At 28.8% G+C, this 19,789-nt stretch overlaps 5 protein-coding genes across 15 annotated transcripts; 3 read left to right on the top strand and 2 right to left on the bottom strand.

Moving 5' to 3' along the window:
* Positions 1 to 260: 260 nt before the first annotated feature.
* Positions 261 to 4,261, bottom strand: LOC124948661 (protein lin-9 homolog). 5 transcript variants are annotated; one of them, XM_047492568.1, is made up of 9 exons: positions 4,207 to 4,256; positions 3,726 to 3,801; positions 3,335 to 3,566; positions 2,533 to 2,872; positions 2,171 to 2,473; positions 1,677 to 2,094; positions 1,229 to 1,578; positions 897 to 1,143; positions 261 to 820 (listed from the first exon to the last, which is right to left on the bottom strand). In XM_047492568.1, exons 3-9 carry the CDS (start codon positions 3,381 to 3,383, stop codon positions 629 to 631), a joined length of 1,899 nt encoding a protein of 632 aa, XP_047348524.1. In that variant the 5' UTR covers positions 3,384 to 3,566; positions 3,726 to 3,801; positions 4,207 to 4,256; the 3' UTR covers positions 261 to 628. The 5 variants fall into 5 exon arrangements, with proteins under 5 accessions (XP_047348524.1, XP_047348528.1, XP_047348526.1 ...); XM_047492572.1 differs by having other exon boundaries at positions 3,174 to 3,566; positions 4,207 to 4,253; XM_047492570.1 differs by lacking the exon at positions 3,335 to 3,566 and having other exon boundaries at positions 4,207 to 4,246.
* A 275-nt stretch (positions 4,262 to 4,536) lies between these two features.
* On the bottom strand, positions 4,537 to 14,581 carry LOC124948564. Of its 3 annotated transcripts, none has more exons than XM_047492351.1 (7): positions 14,241 to 14,581; positions 11,386 to 11,509; positions 11,217 to 11,294; positions 10,953 to 11,144; positions 7,295 to 10,871; positions 6,855 to 7,107; positions 4,537 to 6,762 (listed from the first exon to the last, which is right to left on the bottom strand). In XM_047492351.1, exons 1-5 carry the CDS (start codon positions 14,241 to 14,243, stop codon positions 10,663 to 10,665), a joined length of 606 nt encoding a protein of 201 aa, XP_047348307.1. In that variant the 5' UTR covers positions 14,244 to 14,581; the 3' UTR covers positions 4,537 to 6,762; positions 6,855 to 7,107; positions 7,295 to 10,662. The 3 variants fall into 3 exon arrangements, with proteins under 3 accessions (XP_047348307.1, XP_047348308.1, XP_047348309.1); XM_047492352.1 differs by having other exon boundaries at positions 7,769 to 10,871; XM_047492353.1 differs by lacking the exon at positions 6,855 to 7,107 and having other exon boundaries at positions 7,769 to 10,871.
* On the top strand, positions 4,932 to 8,021 carry LOC124948566. The gene is made up of 11 exons (XM_047492357.1): positions 4,932 to 5,322; positions 5,433 to 5,668; positions 5,760 to 5,863; positions 5,938 to 6,096; positions 6,239 to 6,306; positions 6,366 to 6,551; positions 6,615 to 6,748; positions 6,824 to 6,928; positions 6,994 to 7,212; positions 7,328 to 7,749; positions 7,883 to 8,021. Exons 1-9 carry the CDS (start codon positions 5,141 to 5,143, stop codon positions 7,203 to 7,205), a joined length of 1,386 nt encoding a protein of 461 aa, XP_047348313.1. The 5' UTR covers positions 4,932 to 5,140; the 3' UTR covers positions 7,206 to 7,212; positions 7,328 to 7,749; positions 7,883 to 8,021.
* Positions 7,756 to 10,522, top strand: LOC124948565. 2 transcript variants are annotated; one of them, XM_047492354.1, is made up of 3 exons: positions 7,756 to 7,965; positions 8,646 to 8,810; positions 9,548 to 10,522. In XM_047492354.1, the coding sequence occupies exons 1-3, from the start codon at positions 7,896 to 7,898 to the stop codon at positions 9,748 to 9,750; spliced, it is 438 nt and encodes a 145-aa protein (XP_047348310.1). In that variant the 5' UTR covers positions 7,756 to 7,895; the 3' UTR covers positions 9,751 to 10,522. The 2 variants fall into 2 exon arrangements, with proteins under 2 accessions (XP_047348310.1, XP_047348312.1); XM_047492356.1 differs by having other exon boundaries at positions 7,952 to 8,066.
* Positions 14,582 to 15,990: 1,409 nt separating the features above from the next.
* On the top strand, positions 15,991 to 19,742 carry LOC124948238 (zinc finger protein 76-like). Of its 4 annotated transcripts, none has more exons than XM_047491571.1 (9): positions 15,991 to 16,064; positions 16,614 to 16,723; positions 16,802 to 16,976; positions 17,087 to 17,454; positions 17,534 to 17,803; positions 17,880 to 18,071; positions 18,135 to 18,332; positions 18,406 to 18,522; positions 18,612 to 19,742. In XM_047491571.1, exons 2-9 carry the CDS (start codon positions 16,634 to 16,636, stop codon positions 18,708 to 18,710), a joined length of 1,509 nt encoding a protein of 502 aa, XP_047347527.1. In that variant the 5' UTR covers positions 15,991 to 16,064; positions 16,614 to 16,633; the 3' UTR covers positions 18,711 to 19,742. The 4 variants fall into 4 exon arrangements, with proteins under 4 accessions (XP_047347527.1, XP_047347529.1, XP_047347528.1 ...); XM_047491573.1 differs by lacking the exon at positions 15,991 to 16,064 and adding an exon at positions 16,080 to 16,292; XM_047491572.1 differs by lacking the exon at positions 15,991 to 16,064 and adding an exon at positions 16,080 to 16,458.
* Positions 19,743 to 19,789: the final 47 nt, after the last annotated feature.

The following is a 19,789-nucleotide window of genomic DNA, read 5'->3' as shown; positions in this document are numbered from 1 at the left end:
ATTTGTCGTAATAGATATATAAACAGTATTATTGAATTTTCTAGATTAAACATTTTTACAAGAATTTGTAAAATATTATGAAGATTTTCAATGAGAATACAACGAAATCAATATTCGACATCCCTAATTATTCACATTGTACAAAAATAAAGATATAGCTTACATATTGAAGTTCATAAAAGAATACTCTTAAAATATATTATTTTAAATTATTATATTTATTTGCTGCTATTGTAAAATATATTGTAAAAACGAATTTACTATGTATATTAAAAATTTATTCTAATTTCAATTCTGCAGTTTAAACAATATTTATCTGCTTATATTTACTCTCAAATATTTGTTGTATTATAAAATGAAATCTACAATAAATGATGAATACATTATTTGTGAAATTGTATATACAGAAAATATTTCATTATGCTTAATTTTGTGTGTGTGTGTGTGTGTGTGTGTATATATATATTTTATATTTTATAAAGAATCTTAATGAGCGAAAGTACTATATTCTATATTGAACAGTGTTAAAATAAATGTTTTTTATGAACTATAGAGCACATAATGTGCATATCACTTGTTCCATCTGGGATTGTGCATTCAATGAATAAACTATATGATTTCATATATGTTAAGCTCTTTGAGCCATAAAAGGTGTCAAAGCACCTACTTGTCCTAATCCTAATTGAATGTGTTGCATATGAATTTCAACGCAATTTTGAAAGACTTGTTGATTTTGTGGACTAAGCTTTGACCTTATTTGCTCCATAGTACCTTGAAGTACTTTTAATTCATAAGCATTTCTATCAGAATCAGATAAACTCTGAAAAAGTAGATAATTATTTAGAATAAAAATTAAATTTTCAATCATAATGTAAAAGCTACAACAATATTATTACCTTTACTTGTAACATAAGAGCTGTTAAGTCTGTTACTAATTGATTCATTTTTCCAGGTTCTTTATCATGAATCATATTATTCCTAGCAACCATATCCGCTGCTTCCTGTTTACATTTTTCCCGAAGATGAGATGGTGCTAGCATTGCTGCAACACTAGGTTCAGGAGCTATTTCTTGACAAAGTTCTTGAATATCATTTAAGTAATCTTGTAAAGCTGTATTCATTTTTTCCAATTCGACTATAATTCTGAAAAGTTATTTTTTTTATAAGACAATAGTGAATATTTTTGAAATTAGTGATTATATTTGTTGAATTTGTGTGTTTTGCATACCCTGCATATCTTCTTTCAAAGTCTTGTGGAAAGGGTTCTCCGAACGATCGTCGTTTTTCCGCTTCACTATTCATTTCTTTTAATTTTTTAATTTTCAATTTTTTAGCTGCTAATATTTTATTTACTTTTACCATGAACTCAAGCAATTTTACTGGATAGCCATTCATAGTACCACCAATGTGAGATTTCTTTGGTACTGATACAGATGCATTAGAGATTAATGGATCGTTGTTTAAACGTGGAGATAATAATTTCATTGCATAAGGTGGTGAAGGTACATATTGTACATGTCTTGGTCTAAATTTTTGAGCAAATGAAGCAACACTGATAGTCTCTGGTGGTTCATTTGACTACAAAATGTATTTATTAATGTTGTATTATTATATCAAAACATGTTTCTGTAATATGATTTTATTCTATGAAATAATATAATATTTAAAAAACTTACCAATACTTCATAATCAGGGACACTATGAGTTCCAAGACCAGCTCTCTCAAATGTAATTCTGTAAGTATTATTACTTGTATCCACTGCATCTATACTACCAGTAAACAATCCATCTTGTGGTTTCCGTAACCTTGCAGTAACCTTTGTACCTATAACTAATTGCAATGGTATTTCTGGCGGTAAATCTTTGAAACTGTTTATATCTGCAGTTTTTCTTTGCTGTAGCATTCTTATTTTTTGACGTTTTCTTTCTAGCTCTCTTCTTTCTTCTTCAAAGAATGATTGTGAACATCTACGTGGTTTGCCCATCATTCTTCTGATTTTGCACCATTCAACACGAGTTAATTTACGTGTTTTCAATTGCGGAAATGATTCTTTTAGACATATCATGAAATCATTATCTCCTTCAAATAAAGTTCTGTATAAAAAAAATATTATAGATATTATAAATAAGATAGTAGACAATATGCAAATAATAGCATAGTAACACTTACTTATCAATATTACTATAAAACCATTCATAACAAACCCATTTATGTGCTTTGGGTAATTTTAATAAATTTCTTAATCTCATTCCAATCTTTTGTCCTATCTTTCTGTCAGGTGAAGGAGGTTGCATAGATTTGTCAGGTTCTTTCTCTTGTTTTACCGCTGCCATTACATTAGGAAGATGTGAAATATTGCTATTAGTTTTCTTTGGTTCATTAGTTATTCTATTTTGTTTTTTTGCTGGTGATGGACGAGCTATTTTTTTAGGAGATTGCTTAACATCTGTACTAGAAGGATCCTTCTTGATCCTATAAGGTATTAAAAATATGAAATTTAATAATTTTAAATATTATTTATAATAACATACCTATGATGTGGATGATTGACTAAAATATCATCATAAAATAATTTATTTTTTTTTCTAATTCTAGCTGGCATTCCTCTACGATTTAAAACTTGAACTGGTTGAGTAGGCGGATTTGGTTTAGGTGGAGGTTGAGTGCCTACTCGTTGAAGACCTAAAGCTGCAGGTCCAAGCTCAGGTATTGGCTCAGATTCTTCTGTATCCATATGTGAATCCATTGAATGATTTGAAATTTGCTGATCATCCAGGTCCATTGTATCATCATCTACTACCTCGGTTTTAATTTCATCAACTGTGGGATACCCTCCATTTTTAATAGATAGTAATGTTTCAGCCGATTCATCTAAAAAAATAGATTTTATTGATTTATCTCTCATATTATTAAACTTTTATTGTTTACTTTATTTGCGCTATAATCAAAATTATTAATATAATTTATATTTTTATTAAATTTTTTTGTTAACTTTTACTTATAAAATAATGTTATATTTAAAGAAGAAATTTTATAATATAATACACCAAATAATTAAAAAAAAATGTTGAGGAATTTAAAATGTTAAGGAATTAGAAATGGAAAAAAATAATTTAAATTTTATATTATTTTGTGTTTGTATGTTTTAAGATTATTAAAATACATAATATACCTTTGATTATAAGAATATAATACTATTACGTGTTATACAAAAAGAAAGTATACAAAAACTATAAGGACACATGTTAATTTTCAAGACACATTCAATGTCTTACGTAAATTCTTCCGCCTTAACGGATCTAAATCATTATATCTTAACTTCAAAATACTAACATAACCAAACTTGCAATGAATTTGAAATGATTATTTTCACTTGTTGCATCGTTTAAATTTCTAGTTTTATGAAAATAATTGTACATTTTTCTATAAAAAAGCGAAACAATATCAAGTAATAGAAAAAATTCTAAAGGTTAAATCTAATATTGCTTTATGAATATCTTGTTGTCCCGCTTCAATTATGCATTGGTCATTTTTGAAATTTTAAACCAGGTCGTCTCAACTGTAACTGAAATGTTGGGTAATAGTTTATCTGTAATCAACCTAATAACTTATCCTATTATTAAAAGGAACCAGATAATTTGGTGTTCTAGATATCGTTTTTTTAATAAGTAGAAACACCTTTTATGCTTTGAATTCGATCAAAAGTTATTTGAGTTATACTCACTTTCAATCGTGTCCGCCATGTTGATATCACTAATGCATCATGGGATTGTATTTAAGTCATAAAGTCTACGTTGTAACTAGCGCATACGAATCAGGTATAGAGTTATAATATCAAGAAAGTATATCTAGGTAAAATTATATTTTTATGCACAAATAATATCTGTATAAAACAATTATTTTGGAATATATGAAAAATATAAGTAAATATTTTGCATCTCTAATAACAAGTACTTTTTAATATACTGATGGTGCTGCACAGATTATAAGATATCATATTATTCGCTTTTACGTCTCTGTTTTGATTATCACTTTATATTTTTAATGTATTTGGGTTAAATTAAGTAGATTTCCAAAGGATAATATATATATATGTATATAAATGTATGTAGAAAGTAGAAATTAAGTTGATTACACACAGGTACATATATATTCACTTACAAGTATATTCGTACAAATAAAATTATAAAATTTGTGTAACTTACTAAATTGCATTCTTATAATGTTCCCGGAAGTGTCATACATGCATTTAGTTCATTCGATACACGGTCGAAAGTAATTTTCATACAGTTAACAATGATAGTTTATTATAACGTAAATAGTTTACCATTTCCGGTTATTTGAGAATATAAAAATGTCAAGATAATAAATAATTCTACTTCTATATTGTTATAATATTACTTATATATTGGTATAATAGTACTTATATGTTATTTATACCATAAAATAATATAATTTTAATCGACATGATTAAGAATTATTTCATATTTAAATGTAAAATACAATTTATATAGAACTTTATTTTGTTATTTTTATTATCTATATATTATTTTTACAATATTGTAGTGTATTGAAAACATCAAGATTTAATAATCAAAAGGGAGATTTTTAATAAAAATATTTATCATACACATCATATATATAAATAGTGTAATCGTTTTAATCTCAAACTGAAAATGGAGGTTAATTTGTTTTTGTTCTTGTTCCCGCTGAATCATCTTTTGATTTTATGAGAATCGATATTATTGTTGATAATTATATAATTATTAATCATGACATATAAGTTGTCATATTGATTATTCATAAATTCTCTAGTTAATATATCTGTATTTTTATTAAACTTTCACACTAGTAGTGGCGCCATTTTACTTACTTGCTACTTTAAATTTATTGGTTGAGCATAGAAGGGAGCACCAATCATCTCTAAGAATTGGGTTTCGTATATAGAATAAATACAATGTTCGTATATACTTATTAATCATTCGATATTTAATGCCTTGGTTGTGTACGTAACTCAAGAAAGGGAAATAAGTGTGCTTGTAATTTATTTATCAACAAAAATTTTTGTTAAATTCATTAAGTGAATAATTTAGATGTTATATATCACAGTAGAAAATATTCCTATGAGATGTTTTAATTATGATATTTCGCATATTATTCATTATCTTTATATATTCGAGTAACATTTTCATGATTAAAACAGGCAATGATAACATGTATTGCCGTGAGAAGGATAGATTGATTACTTCCGACGATAGTGATGAATATTTGCTTGCAAGTGCTGAAATTGATACGATGGTAAAGTTATTGTGCCGATATTGGTGAGAAATATTAAATATTTATATTAAAAAAACTTAACAATTATTGATGAAAATATATTGATAATGTTAGTATGAAAATTTTGATGATTATATAGCTGAGTATGTTGTAGTAATGATAATGAAGAAACACAACCCAAAATATGGTATTATCAAGATCGGTTGCAAACTTTACCAGAAAGAGAAGTACAGTTAGGGATGGACAACAATGTATCATATAATAGAATTTATGTAACATTAGGTCTTTCATTAGTGATAAAAAATATCAAAAAGACAGATGCAGGAATTTATCGGTGTCATGGTCAAGAAGGGCAAGAGGAAGAATACAAATTTAACTACAGAATAGAACGTAACATCATTTACACTATATATTATTCCTTCTTTTAATAAAAATAATAGAATAAAAGAGTTAAATAATAATATAGAAAATGGTATTTTAGCAATATTTAAAGATCAAAATGATACATTTATAGAAACAGGAAACATTACTAATTGGGAAGAGTATCGTGTAATAAATTTACTATCTGTGACTACACGCTTTGCTGTATGATTTTTAAACATAATATAAAATGAGATAACAAAATATACTTCATGACACTACATACTACTTCGCTTTAGGTATCTAAAATGCTTGATCTTGTCTATCTACGACAAGAAGGCATCATTCTAGAAGTAATTTCTGAATGGGGACCATGGAGTCCATGTGAAAAATGTATACATAATCGAGGAATTAAAACCCGTAGAGGATATTGTAGATTGAAGCGTCAATTTGATAAAGTAAACTACATATGTAGTATTAATCATGAATAATAAACTATATACATATATATAAAATATTATTTTCTGAAATTTTGCATTCATCAAATTAGACAATTCTGAAAATATAAATGCCAATAATTGTTTGCTATTAACTTCACAGAGCATTATATTGGATCATACTTCTCTAATCGTAAAGTTTTTTAATAAGACCTCTATGCTTCCATGCAAGTAAGAATGTATAGTTTATACAATACAAATAGAAAATATAATAGTTATACATTTTATAGATCCATACTTCTTCAAGAAGAATTTCCTATTGTCAGTAGTGCTGTAAAATATTTGCCGGAATTTGTTTTGGAAGAGGCGTGTAAGAATTGTACAAAAGTAAAGAAAAAGAAAAAAGGGAAAAAATTTAAATATAGAAAGCAGTATGTGTTCTCAGAGGGCGCTCATTTTGCTATTTCGTGTCCGGAGTATGTTATGCTCATGTTTCATATAATTCTGAAACTATAAGTTGTTATGATTTATAAATATAGATCAGACCTGCAATCGCAAATAGTTTGGAAAAAAGACTCCATTATTTTGAAGCAAGGTTTAAGTCGATCGTTTCATAAAACAGATGCTGAAGCTCGAATGATGGTTGACACATTTTCAACACTTTACATAATTGGTTTTGTTTCGTTTCTGAAAATAACAAATTTAGTTTGTTAATAATTATACATGCAATAATATTTATATCTAATAGACATTACGAAAGACGAGGAAGGCAATTATACATGTTACGTCGATAACGTCAATATGATGCAAATGAAGATCATTGTTGTTCTTAAATCGAGATTTTGGACATTAGGTGAGGTGAAGATATCTATTCTCATAACTTTCATTTGCTTATTTGTCTCCTTTGCGTCGTTATAGTATTTTTGCGTCACATGGGTTATCTTGGATTCATATTATTATTAACTTCATTTTGTTATTGTACCGGTCTGATTATAACGTGTAGACGAAAGGATACCTTTAAAGTAATGTTTCCTGAGAAGAAGGACATGCAAAGAAAAATACAATATAATGGAAAAGAAAAAATAGAAGAAGAAAGTGACCCTACAATATGCGTGGGAAATGAAAAATAAAATAAATGTATGGACATCTGATGCTATATATTATAATAATATTCATATCGGTATCAAACGTAATCATACGTGAAAGAATAATTAATTACCATTTTTCATAATAATTTGATTTATTATTTTAGTTTTTTGAAACAAACGTATATCATGTTTGCTCATTATTTTATAAAGGGAAGGATGATGATCGTCACTTAATAGAATGCTTTGAACGCATCGCGATAACGGAAAATTGTTGTTTCATAATTATAGACATTCTTTTCAAGCCAACGATCGATGATTCGTCTGAAGAAAGTAATTATCGTCGGCGCACGATTCTTTTTCATTGATACATATACATAACATATACATGTACATATACATATACATATACATATACATATACATATACATAAACATAAACATATACATATACATATACATATACATATACATATACATATCATATACATATACATATATACTTATGGTGTACGGCCTTAAAGCTAAGCGAAGAACTCAAGAGTCAAGTGAAAGGAAAGAGACTGCGTTATACGCGTAGCCCTCTCTGGTAAGTCTGTTAGTCCTACCGGTTAGTTCCAAAATGGCTGTGCTCGATCGTTTCTCCTTGATATTTCACCTTCCGCCGTTCTTGGTGACTTTCAACGCGTGAATCTCACATTCGTGTTTATTTAACGAAATAGAACGATCGACAGAATGGATTTAAGGATGTGCATCGTCGTATTTTTGTCAATTTTATACTTCAATCTACCTCCAGCAACGATTGGTGAGTCGAACTATATGGTTCGTACTTACGGCCTGCAATACCACAAACTGGCACGATACTTTCACCTGAACGGTGACAAATGCTTTATGGTATTCACCGATGTGCGGCTCTTGCGTTTTATCATTTTTTTATTACCACTAACAATAAGAAAATTTTTCTTTTATTTCTTTATTAACATCATTATCAATTGTTTCTTATTAATAATTATTAGAATCGTTTAATTTTTTAATGTATTTTAAATGTAATCCATATTTTTGTAAACAAATTTTGGTCTATGTTATATTCTAGTAAAAGTAACAATGAACAAAATATTTCTACAATTCATCAATAGTTACTCAATTATATTATGACGAACTATTAAAAAAACGCATGTATAAGTAATTACAAAAGTTGCCTAACTAAAAAATCTGGAAAAATTTAATTTATCATTTTTTTTTTGTATTATATTTATATCATAATAATATAGAATCATAAAAAAGTAATACACGTATAGGTATGACTTAGGTCATTTTAACTCAATGGCTGGACTTTATGTATTTTAAAGTAAAATGTTATATGCAATTCCTTTTTCTTTTTGATATGTAATAAAACAAGAAAATATTTATTCGCTGGAATATTTAAAAATTTCCTCGATATGTAAAATGTGTATATTTCTATCATTTTCTTACTTTCTTCAACAGCACTTCGAAGATGCGTTCATTGCAGATCGAGAGGAGAGCTAGGCTCGTGTAAGGATCCGTTTACGATGAATTCCACGCAAATAGATTTAGAAAGAGGCGTGGATATGGTACCCTGTGTATCCGGTTGGTGTGGTAAAATAATCGAGAGTCAAAATTTAAACAATGGTTAGTATTATATGCATAAAAAAAAATGATATGGAAAATTGCCCCAAAGATATATACTTTAATGGTTTTTCTTAAGAAATAAGAATAATATCTGTCATCTACGATTATATCTTTAATCCTTTAAGAGTTTTAATCTTTAAGAGTTCTCTTTCTTCATCTTTCGTATTTTTTTTGCTCTATTTCATCATTCTACCAATTTATAGAAGAAAAATATTCGTGTACAATTATATAGTATATTACGTTTATACGATGTCCCTTTTACGAATTAGAATGTTTTAAAGTTTCATATCAAAGGATTTGAATCTTCTAAAATTTTATATTTGAGGATACTATTTTCTTATTAGAAATCGGTTGCTAATTTAAAAGTAATTAATACTTCATATTAATTATAATTTAAATAATATATTTAACATCGATTTAATCGAATATTTTGCTTTATTCCTTTTGATTCTTATTATCAGCTAATAAAAGCAGTTTACTCTGTTGAATCGAGACGAAGATTTCGCTCGATGTTGAAATCGATCTTCGATGTAATCTACGATCGACCATTGCTGCTATGTCCACTGTATAAGATTGCATTATGTTTCTTGTGGTTCCTTTCGATTTTATTACGAACTCCTTTGTGAGAAACATTGCACTATATATCATGTCATTTCTTTTAAAGAGTAACACTGCAATGTTAATCTCTTTTTTTTTTTTCATTTGTATTATCCCATGATGGCGATCGTATTTTTCAGAATACGGTACAGCCACGCAAAGACTGTGCTTTCAAAGAGGACCGGATGATGGCGAAGAAAGATGCGCTTATACTACGTGGAATTATAGAAAAGTTTACATGTGCCTTTGCCTCGGAGATCTTTGCAACGGAGCGATTAACGCCAATATGTCCTATTCGTTACTAACCTTGATATTATGTATTACCGTACGATGGATCCTATAAATTTTTTTTATATTTTAAATTGCCAATGATCCAATATAATCTTTTATCTTAAAAATTATTCTATCAATAGGCAATTTGTCTATTTGATTTTATATCATGAATATAAAATATTATATGTTACGTTGTTATCATTAAAACGTAACAATCCTTAAGTTTGCATCATTCATTATATCAATAAGATTTTTCTTAAATAATGATTTCTTTACAATCTTTTTAACAAACGTTTTATTTCTCATCGTATTGATGATGTTTTCTCATGTAAGATTTTAATAACAATTTTATAAGTTATTTTAAAATGCAAATACCAATGCAATACTAATAAAAAAATCTCTATTAGATCTTTAAGACTACAAGTTATTGCTCGTATTGTATTGTGATTGTTGATCTTATTTTGTTCTTTGAACTTGAACTGTAAACAGGGCTGTTCCGTAATAAATAAGATATGATTCTGATTCTAATGCGAGTAAGAGCGATACACGTTATTTTCTTATACGATTTGCAAAAAATTATATAAATTGCTGTGAAAGGTATTACAAATTGGTATATGCAATTTGATGATCTATTTAAAAATAGCATATCAATATTTTCTAAAGCATTTATAATTTATTTAATTATATGACTATATGTTCATTTAGATTTTTTATGGATTAATATCCCTTTAGTTGCTTTATTTTTATTTAAGATAACAATGGATTTTATCGTATGAAATTATTTTATGTGTCTAATGTTATGTCGTAATATTTGAAAATTAAATATTGTTTTTGAATAAAAATGACGTTAAATTAATTAATTGACAGATCATGTCGCTGTTAGTGATGGCAATTATTTTTCTGTCGATTTCCTGTCGATTTCGCTGTATAAATTTGTATGATAATAGCTACTCACTTTTCGGCCAAATTCAAATTTACATTTTTAATGTTGCTGTCTTTTGTAAAAAGGGGAGCTAGGCCTTAGACTGCTTAGAATATGATCGTGTAGACCATTTAATCTTCTCTCTTCTTGATTCCGCAATATAGCACGTACGTGTGGAAAATCGTTGTAAAAGAGTTCGCCGCGGCCATAGATGTATTTCACCACCATCATTGCTTCCGTACCGGTCAGAAGCAAAGGATCGTGATATTCTAAATAAGTCAAAAGGGGGATTAGTTTTGTGAAAGTACAATTTATTGTATCTTTCATATTATTTAAAAAAGTTTTATTACTTAAACCGTTACTGTAATCGGGCGTTATATGTCTAGATTCCTGAGAAGTATGGCTAAGATCATTCACATCTATGGGGGGAAGAAAGACTCCAACTGGCCATAATGATTCAGCATTTTCCGGTTTTATTATTGTTGCGTATTTTCCTATTTCTGGAATTTCTTGCAAGTTGATATCAGTATGTATACGTTCTCCTAAAAACAAAAATAATCAAAATGTATTACGTGTATCTTTTCAAAATGTCTTGCGGAAAGAACATGGCTTACCAAATTGTCTTCGTGGATTCGAGGGAATGCTTCTTCGTCCGATCGAAACAAAGGATTTTTGATAAATCGTACGATCTCCTATAACGAGAACGAACGATTTTACTCCGTTGTAATAGTGTTTTAATTAGTTTAGTGAAATCAGTTCGACTATACGCGTATTTATACTAACCGTCTGTTGTAATACCATGTTCGTATACGTGAGGTCGAGAGACGAATTTCACATGAACATTCGCGATTGGTAAAGCTTTGATGGTTGCTATTACCGATAAAAGGACTAATGCTTTTGCCTGTAACTTAATATAATATAATTATTCTTCATACTGAGAATAAAATTTGAAAAAATATATAAAAATTACTAACATATGATTATTGATTTATAAAGTTATAATATTAAAAAACTCATAAAACGTATGTATTATATGATTATCATAAACGTTAGTATTCATTTAGTAGATGTTCTAATGATAAAGAATGCATGTTTATAATTAGAAGTAGGCGGGTTAATGTGAATTTTTAATTAAGAAAAAATGATTCCAATCGCTGAAATAATAAGTTTTGCTTGTTTTGCGACCATTATCGCGGTTTAGTCTATATTATTTTTTTATATCTTTTAATAATTTAATATAGAAGGTACCATGCTCGTTAGACAATTGGCATGTTTAGAGAAAATTATCTAGAAATTATTATTCTAATTTAAAATGAGAATAAAAGAGTATTTCGCTTAATTAAAATTTCTTTGCAGGATCAAATCTTAGAAAAGAAAAGCTATTTTGAAAGATTGGAGAAACAGTTTCTCGTCCTATCGGTTGTTGTAAATGTAACAGTCATTCCTTACACGCACTCAAGCGCGCAGATCGTTTTACGGATGCTGGGTACACATAGATAGTTAAATATTACCCTGCTCTCTATATGTTCGATTGCGAATACGTATATACACATAGTTACACCTTTCAAAGTAACATAGATTGTGCGCTCGCGTGCTGGCGGTCATAATTTCGTCACGTGAGTGCACTCACTCTAGTATCCTGAAGAGCAGAGATTCTCAACTTTTTATGCTTCACGTACCCCCTGGAAATACGTATGTAATCGGCGTCACCCTTGTATAGATAAATAAAACTATAATTATAGTATAATGATATTAGATAATATGAAAAATATGAACGAGAGAATCCCATAGAATAATTTTTTAATTTTCTCTCCCTTTGTTCCTTTTTTTTATTTTTTTTTTTTTTTATTATTTTTTAGTTCTATTTGAGCTCCAAGCGTATTCCCAAAAGTTCTATTTGAGCTCTAAGCGTATTCCCAAAAGTTCTATTATTGAGAATCCCTGTTGAAGAATATAAAGAAGACAGACGCGTGAGTTGGTTCGGATTTTATAAATATGTAACCGACTAGTTATGCAAGGGAAACGCGTACAATAACGCGTTCGATTAAATAAGTTGCTTGAATAAATATCTTATTATATGCATCTATGTACATGTATGTAAGTATGTACGTTCTATTTCGTGATTCATATCTTGTAACGAAAGTGTATAGGCGGTTTGTGGTAACTTTGCCTCATTCGCATTCCTTTCCAACTTGAATAAATATATCCGAATATTGTATGGTATCTGAGAGCAATAGCGATTATCATTATTCTTTTCGTTACACATATTACACAATAAACATTACGTACTCGTGTGCAGTCATATGTATAGTTGATCATATATGTATGATAAATAATACTCTTTTATCATATAATTTTTAATGAAACATTTTCTATTGAAAATTACGTAAATTTTGACCATTCATTTTTACATATATTTATATGTTCATATATCTATGAGCAACTTTTTCTCGATAGCTAATAACTCGATAGATAACAAGTTTAAAGCGAGTGTGTTCGATAGTGCATATCAAACTCTTTCGCTGTTCAATTACCATTCCCGCATACTATCATTTACTTTATTATATATCCGTGATACTTTAATGCTGTCACGTTATTGTTCATGCAATTTCGATATATTTGATATAAGAATTTATTGTAGACATGAGTTTGATAAGAGAGGAGAACCCGGAACAAGATCTGAACAGCGTCTGTTCGATAAGTATTCTCGATCAATTGCTGCACCTATCTGCATTAGAAATGTAAACATGTAAAAGTCGCACCACATATCATTAATACTTTCACTATTTCGTACGCAAGTTGCGAGTATCGAAGAACTTGAAGATTTTTGATTTCCATTAAACCTATACTTTTAAAAAAGTCAACTATAAAAAATTACAGAAGGTTTTCTAAAGGGGGATTACTTTCTAAAATCAGCAAAATAATTAAAAGGAAAAAAAGAAACATCAGAAACAGAAGACATGACGAGATTTTCAAATCGATACATAAAGTTATATAAAATTGATTTAAGAAGTAGATATAAACGAGAGTTATATAATGGAATGTTATTTATTCATAAATACAGTCATTAATGCTTAATTTAAATATTACTTACCTCTTTTTTTGTAAAAACATGAAAAATCTACAATTAATTTTTGTTTAATATTCTCGACTTTTTAACTGTTATTAAAAAGAGTTTTAAAAACTGAGTTTACAATACAAAAGTAAATTAATCATTCGAGTAAAACAATTATTATTATACTAAAGGAATTATATATTATCAATGATACATTATGAAGTATAAGCATAAAAAAAACAGATGAACAGAACAAAAATTATCTTAAAATTAAAATAACGGTCATTGATGTTAATTAACATAAAAATTAGAATTTCTTTTTTTTTTTTAGATTTCTCAATTTTGTGTTTTCAATTGTTATATAAAATTAATTACACTGTTTCGAATTGGTTGTCATAGTACCTTGAAGAATACAGTTACCGATAATCACTGGGGGAAAGTGTTTTGTATGTGTGTGTGTGTATGTGGAGAGTTAGGGATAGTATTCATATAGATCTATAAATGTGTTTTCCATAAAAATTATAATGGAAAAATTGGACTCAACAGATTTAAAACTTTAGAGAATCCTTGATATGATACTTACCATGAGTAGCTTGAAATTTGGCGGTACTTTTGCCGCGCTTCAATATACGTATATTTCAAATATATATCCGACTATAATCTGTATATATTATTATCGTTCTTTCTTTTTAATGTTTCTTATAAGCACTATAATGTTATTATGTAGGAGCACCGTAATTATCCGTTTCGACAATGACACTATAAAGAAATCGCGAGATTTCCGGATCAAAACTTCAAGTAAAATAAATTCAAACAAATAAAACGAAACAGAACGAAATTGTTGCAACGTAGTACAGATATTTCGAAGAACTGATCCAGTTCGAACGTCTTGGGTGAATGTCGACGACGATGCATATGCTCCCCAACATCCCCCTTCTAGAATATACGTATACGCCACCTGGGTTGGAAAACGATCAAGAAGGATACTTTAAGAAGACTAAGGTATATATGTATATATATATAACTTTCATTTCGATTCGCGTGCACTTTCTGGTCCTTGAAAATCAGACGTCCCTGATGGATGAAGTTCGGTAAAATATGTGGTTGAATTAACGATTACCGATTATGGTTATTCAGTTAGATATAATCATAATTAAATATCAATTGTTAATCAGAGAATAAGTACAATTTTTTTTTATTATTCATTTAAAAAAATAACGATATTTAACGGTAATGCATGAATCATATGCTATTTTAATATATAATTGTTTTTTAAATTATTAAAAGTTTCCATTAAAGTTACAATGCAAAATCATGTATCTTTGTTTTTTTTTTTTAATAATAGTTATCCTAAATCATTCGAGTTCCTGCAAAATGTTCAAATTTAAAATTATTCGAATAACCTTAGTTCCATTCATAAAAAAAAAAAAATGGATTAATGTTATCTTAAGATCTTACCTACTCTTTCCAAGGATTACTTTTCCTATTTTTTTTTTTTTTTAACACGTAAGAGCATTGCCCAATGCAAACATATACAATCATATTGCGCTCAAGTTTGAATTAAAGTAAAACGACGAATGCGTGCTGATCTCATCTGAAAAGATGTCCTTGAGGTTCAATGAAATTTCTCATTCAGGACATTTGGCATCGTATAAGATTGCTCCACTTTCACAACTATGACTTCCGTTTGATCCGGAACTTTGAGATAACCAAATATTTCTAATATGATTTTAAAGAAATGATATTTGTAATACTAAGAATTTTGAGCTCTTAATAAAAACTACGATTATGAATTGAGTAATCGAGTTAAACTAGTATCATATAATGAATCTTCGATATGAAATGAATAATACGGAGGTACATGATATTTGTTCGAACCGATCCAATCATTAATCTTAAGTCTGAAGAATTTGCGTAATGAAATCATGGTCGCGCGCGCGCGTGCGACGCATCGACTTGTAATCAGAACTGTAACAAGGTGTTCCTGTGCCCTAGGCAGAAAACAACATGACAGTTATACGACCATTGATAACGGCTGTAAAGTAATTGATTTATGAGTCAACGCGCACAACTAGTTACTATAATTATATCGAATGGATTGGTGCGATTGCTAAATGAAACGATTAAATAAATAAATACCTATAAGTGGTACAATAAAATAAACATTGAACGTGATTATATTATTCAAAAAATAGGCTACGAAAAATTCAAAAGTGCACGATTGAAAATGACGGTATTCCATGTGAGAAGTAAGGATTTTCAATTAAATATTTTTCATGGTACTGAAATTTTTTTTTTCTTCAAGCTAATCCCTGACAATTATTTTCTGTTAGATGGCGGCACATCAGTTTCCGGCTCGCTCGCTTTGGTTAGGGAAGAATATTTCGCGGGCGTCCTGAGTTTATGGGTAATATTTCCCAAGATTCTTTGGTGCTCAATCGTGAGGTGTCGAAAATTCAGTTTATCGTGTCGAAATTTCGGTGGCGTATTGATTAAGTGAGGAGTGAGGGAGGACGGAACAAATTTTTCGAAAAGATATGCCGCCTCGCACAATTTTTACGGATTCCGTTGTTGACATACTTAAACGGGAAAATGGCGAGAGACACTGTTGCATTGATTTCACTCGTATTTTGAGGTTTACAATTTATTTTCGAAAGATTCTATTGTGTATCATCGTTCCTACAACATGATTCGGAATAAATAATAGACAATCTAACTTAAATGTTCTACCATGATCATTCTGTAATAGTACATTAGGCATTCGAAGAAATGTTCGAAATAACGACGAACCGGTTTACGCGGTAAAAATAATAAATAACATTTTTTTTTGCGTTGCGTTTCATTCGCTAGGTATTACCCCTAATTTATACATTCCTTTCGATATTTCTGTCTCGAGTTAGTGGAGGTTTCTTTGCCGTTTGATTATCAAATCGTTTATACATTATTTTTTTTTTAGCTCCACGCCGGTAAGAAATTATGTCAACACAAGATGAAGAATCAACGGGTTTTGTCACGAGTACTATTACTAATCAAGAAGAAACCGGTACAGTTTTACACGAATTATCGGTAAGGATAACTGTTATTATTTGTAAATAATATATAAAGTGTTCATTATTGTGATATTATTATATGTGTTGTACTTAGAATACCTCAGCTGATGTTTTGGGATGTCTATCTGTCATGATCGACGAAGGAAATGCAAATAATGTCCAGGTACAAGAACTTGTACTGGATGAACAATTACTTGGTACAACACTAACAGCAATAACATTACCTGACGGAACCCAAGCATATTTGACGAATAACTTTAGTGATGATGGTTTGTTCTATGCTAAATTTTATATATTTATATAAATAGAACTATGAATGATTTATTATTGAATGCATATAATTACATTGTATATACATTTTAACAAATTATAATTGTAGAATCTCCATTTAATGGGGACGCCACTTTGGAATTAGAAAATGGAGAAACTATTTTATTACGAGATTTATCTGAATTTGCGGATGGTAAAACTCTTCAGTTGGAGGTAGATCCAGCTTTTTTGGATGCTCAAAATACTTCTGTAGACATTGCAGAAAATACATATCCACAACTAGAATTTATCAATGGAACGGCATATATGGTTGCTAGTCATTTAAATGTTGGCAATGACTTATGGGAGATAGAAGATGGAAAGTTGAAAAAGAAAGAGCCTAAGATTATAATAAACAAATTATCTGAACAAAAAATACGACATCCTTGTCCTAGAGAAGGATGTACGAAAGTGTATAGTACACCACACCATCTCAAGGTGGTATATTTTCTACGTATTTATACACAATTGTATGAAATTTGAGAATATTAAATACTTACATAAGTATTTATATTAGGTGCATGAACGTTCTCATACTGGCCAGCGACCGTACAGATGCACACATCCAAAATGTAAAAAAAGTTTTTCCACTGGTTATAGTTTAAAAGCTCATTTACGGACACATACTGGAGAGAAACCTTATAAGTGTCCTAACGAAGCATGCAATAAAAGTTTTAAAACATCTGGAGATTTATTAAAACATGTTAGGACTCATACAGGTGAACGTCCTTTCATGTGTCCATTCGAAGGATGTGGTCGATCGTTCACAACGAGTAATATTAGAAAGGTAAAGAAGTATAAACAATATAAAATAGCGAAGGAATATTTTCAAGAATTTATCTAATAAATGTCATATAATTCAGGTCCATGTAAGAACACATACTGGTGAACGTCCATATAAATGCACACAGCCTAAATGTGGTAAAGCCTTTGCTAGTGCAACAAATTATAAGAACCATATACGTATACATTCTGGTGAGAAGCCATATGTATGTTCCATAGAGAATTGTGGAAGGAGATTTACAGAATATTCTAGTCTTTATAAACATCATCTTGTAAGTATGAATTTAATAATATCATAATATAAAATATATAAATGTTTTTCATTCTTTGTTTAGGTTCATACACAACAAAGACCATTTGAGTGTAAAGTGTGTTTTAGGAGATACAGACAAAGCAGTACACTTGTAATGCACAAAAGAACAGCACATGCATTAGTTGATAGCGATGATAGTACTGATATTTTTTTACAAGATACTTTAGATGGATCTATTCAAAGCAACAATAAAGAGAAGAATAGTACAATAAGAGAAAATGTAAACAAAACATAATTATAACATATTGCAGCAATCAGAGATTTAATATACTATTATATTTATTTTCTTTCAGAAATTAACAGTTGAAAAAGAAACACAGCTTCAGGTTTCTAAAGTGTCTGAAGACATAACGGATCCTGAACCACAAATTTTATTAGTTAGTGATCCATCTCATATAGCTGCTTTACAGGTTTGTATTAAAAAATGAAAGTTGATATTTCAATTTCTATTCTATTAAGAGAATACAAGTCCATAGTTACAGTGCTAATTTTTGTGCAGCAAATTGGATTGGATGATAGTTTTGTTGATCCTCCAATAGACACAACATTTGAAGGATTAAACATAAAGATCGAAGACATAGAATTTGGTTGGAATTAGTGCATTATCATCAGGGAATTTTGTTTTTTAGTATACTTTCGAAAAATTGTATACAAAGTTCTTATGAAGTAGTATGGTACACTATAAACTATGTAAAAGATTATATAGAAAGTTATAGATATTGCATATAATGTTTACTAAGTATTTAGAGTTCAGTTGATAAATTGTTAAAAGTAAAACTATTTAAATGTATAAAGTCTTCACAATGAGCAAATTACAAAAGTCGGGTAATTAATAATATTTATTAGTTTAAGGAAAAGGACTTATGTTAGCGAAATTAAATAGTTACAAAAACAAAAATAACATTATTAGTATATATAGGGCTGTAGGTATGTAAATGTCATTTCATTCGATCATTCTTTTCCTTATCATTATTGTTCATATAAAGGGCACACTCAATGCACATTCGTAGCATTAACGAGGGGAGATAAAAAAATGAAAGTAAGAAAACATTGCATATGATATATCATATAGTAAAATAATTACAATAATATCTATGTTCCTTATTAGATAAGCAGTAATAGTAGTAAATGATGGAATGAATTGGTTATATATTGAAATTTACATTGTTTATTTCTTAATAATGTACAAATCAGATTCGGATTTCATATTTATGGATTATAAAGCTAAAATGAAATAATGATCATGATTTAGTAATAAATTTTCATAATTTGAATAAGCATAGATTTAATTATGTTATACTATTGTACGACAAAACTATTATGTTTCTTGTTTGTATTTCTTTCAAAATAGGAGTATAATAATGCAAAACAAATTTGTCTATTACTTAAGAAGCTTATTTTGAAAACTACCTAATCGCACGAAAATGTTTGTGTAATTTACATTATTCAATTATGAATACTTAAGATTAGCACACTGTGTGATAAAAGCGAGATTTATGAAACTATTTCCTATAGCGAGATTAAGATTTATTTAGAATGTTATGTCTGCAGATGATAGAAACACGAAAGCAGATATCTTTGTAATTACATTATTTTATAATAAATCGTTCAGTAATTTTACACGGTAAAATTTGTTTTTTTTTTCCATCTGAAGGAATCATTTTTAGTAGTAAGGAG

The sequence above is a fragment of the Vespa velutina genome, chromosome 4 (assembly GCF_912470025.1).
Source record: "Vespa velutina chromosome 4, iVesVel2.1, whole genome shotgun sequence".
NCBI lineage: Eukaryota > Metazoa > Arthropoda > Insecta > Hymenoptera > Vespidae > Vespa > Vespa velutina.
This window is presented reverse-complemented; position numbering and strand designations above follow the sequence as displayed.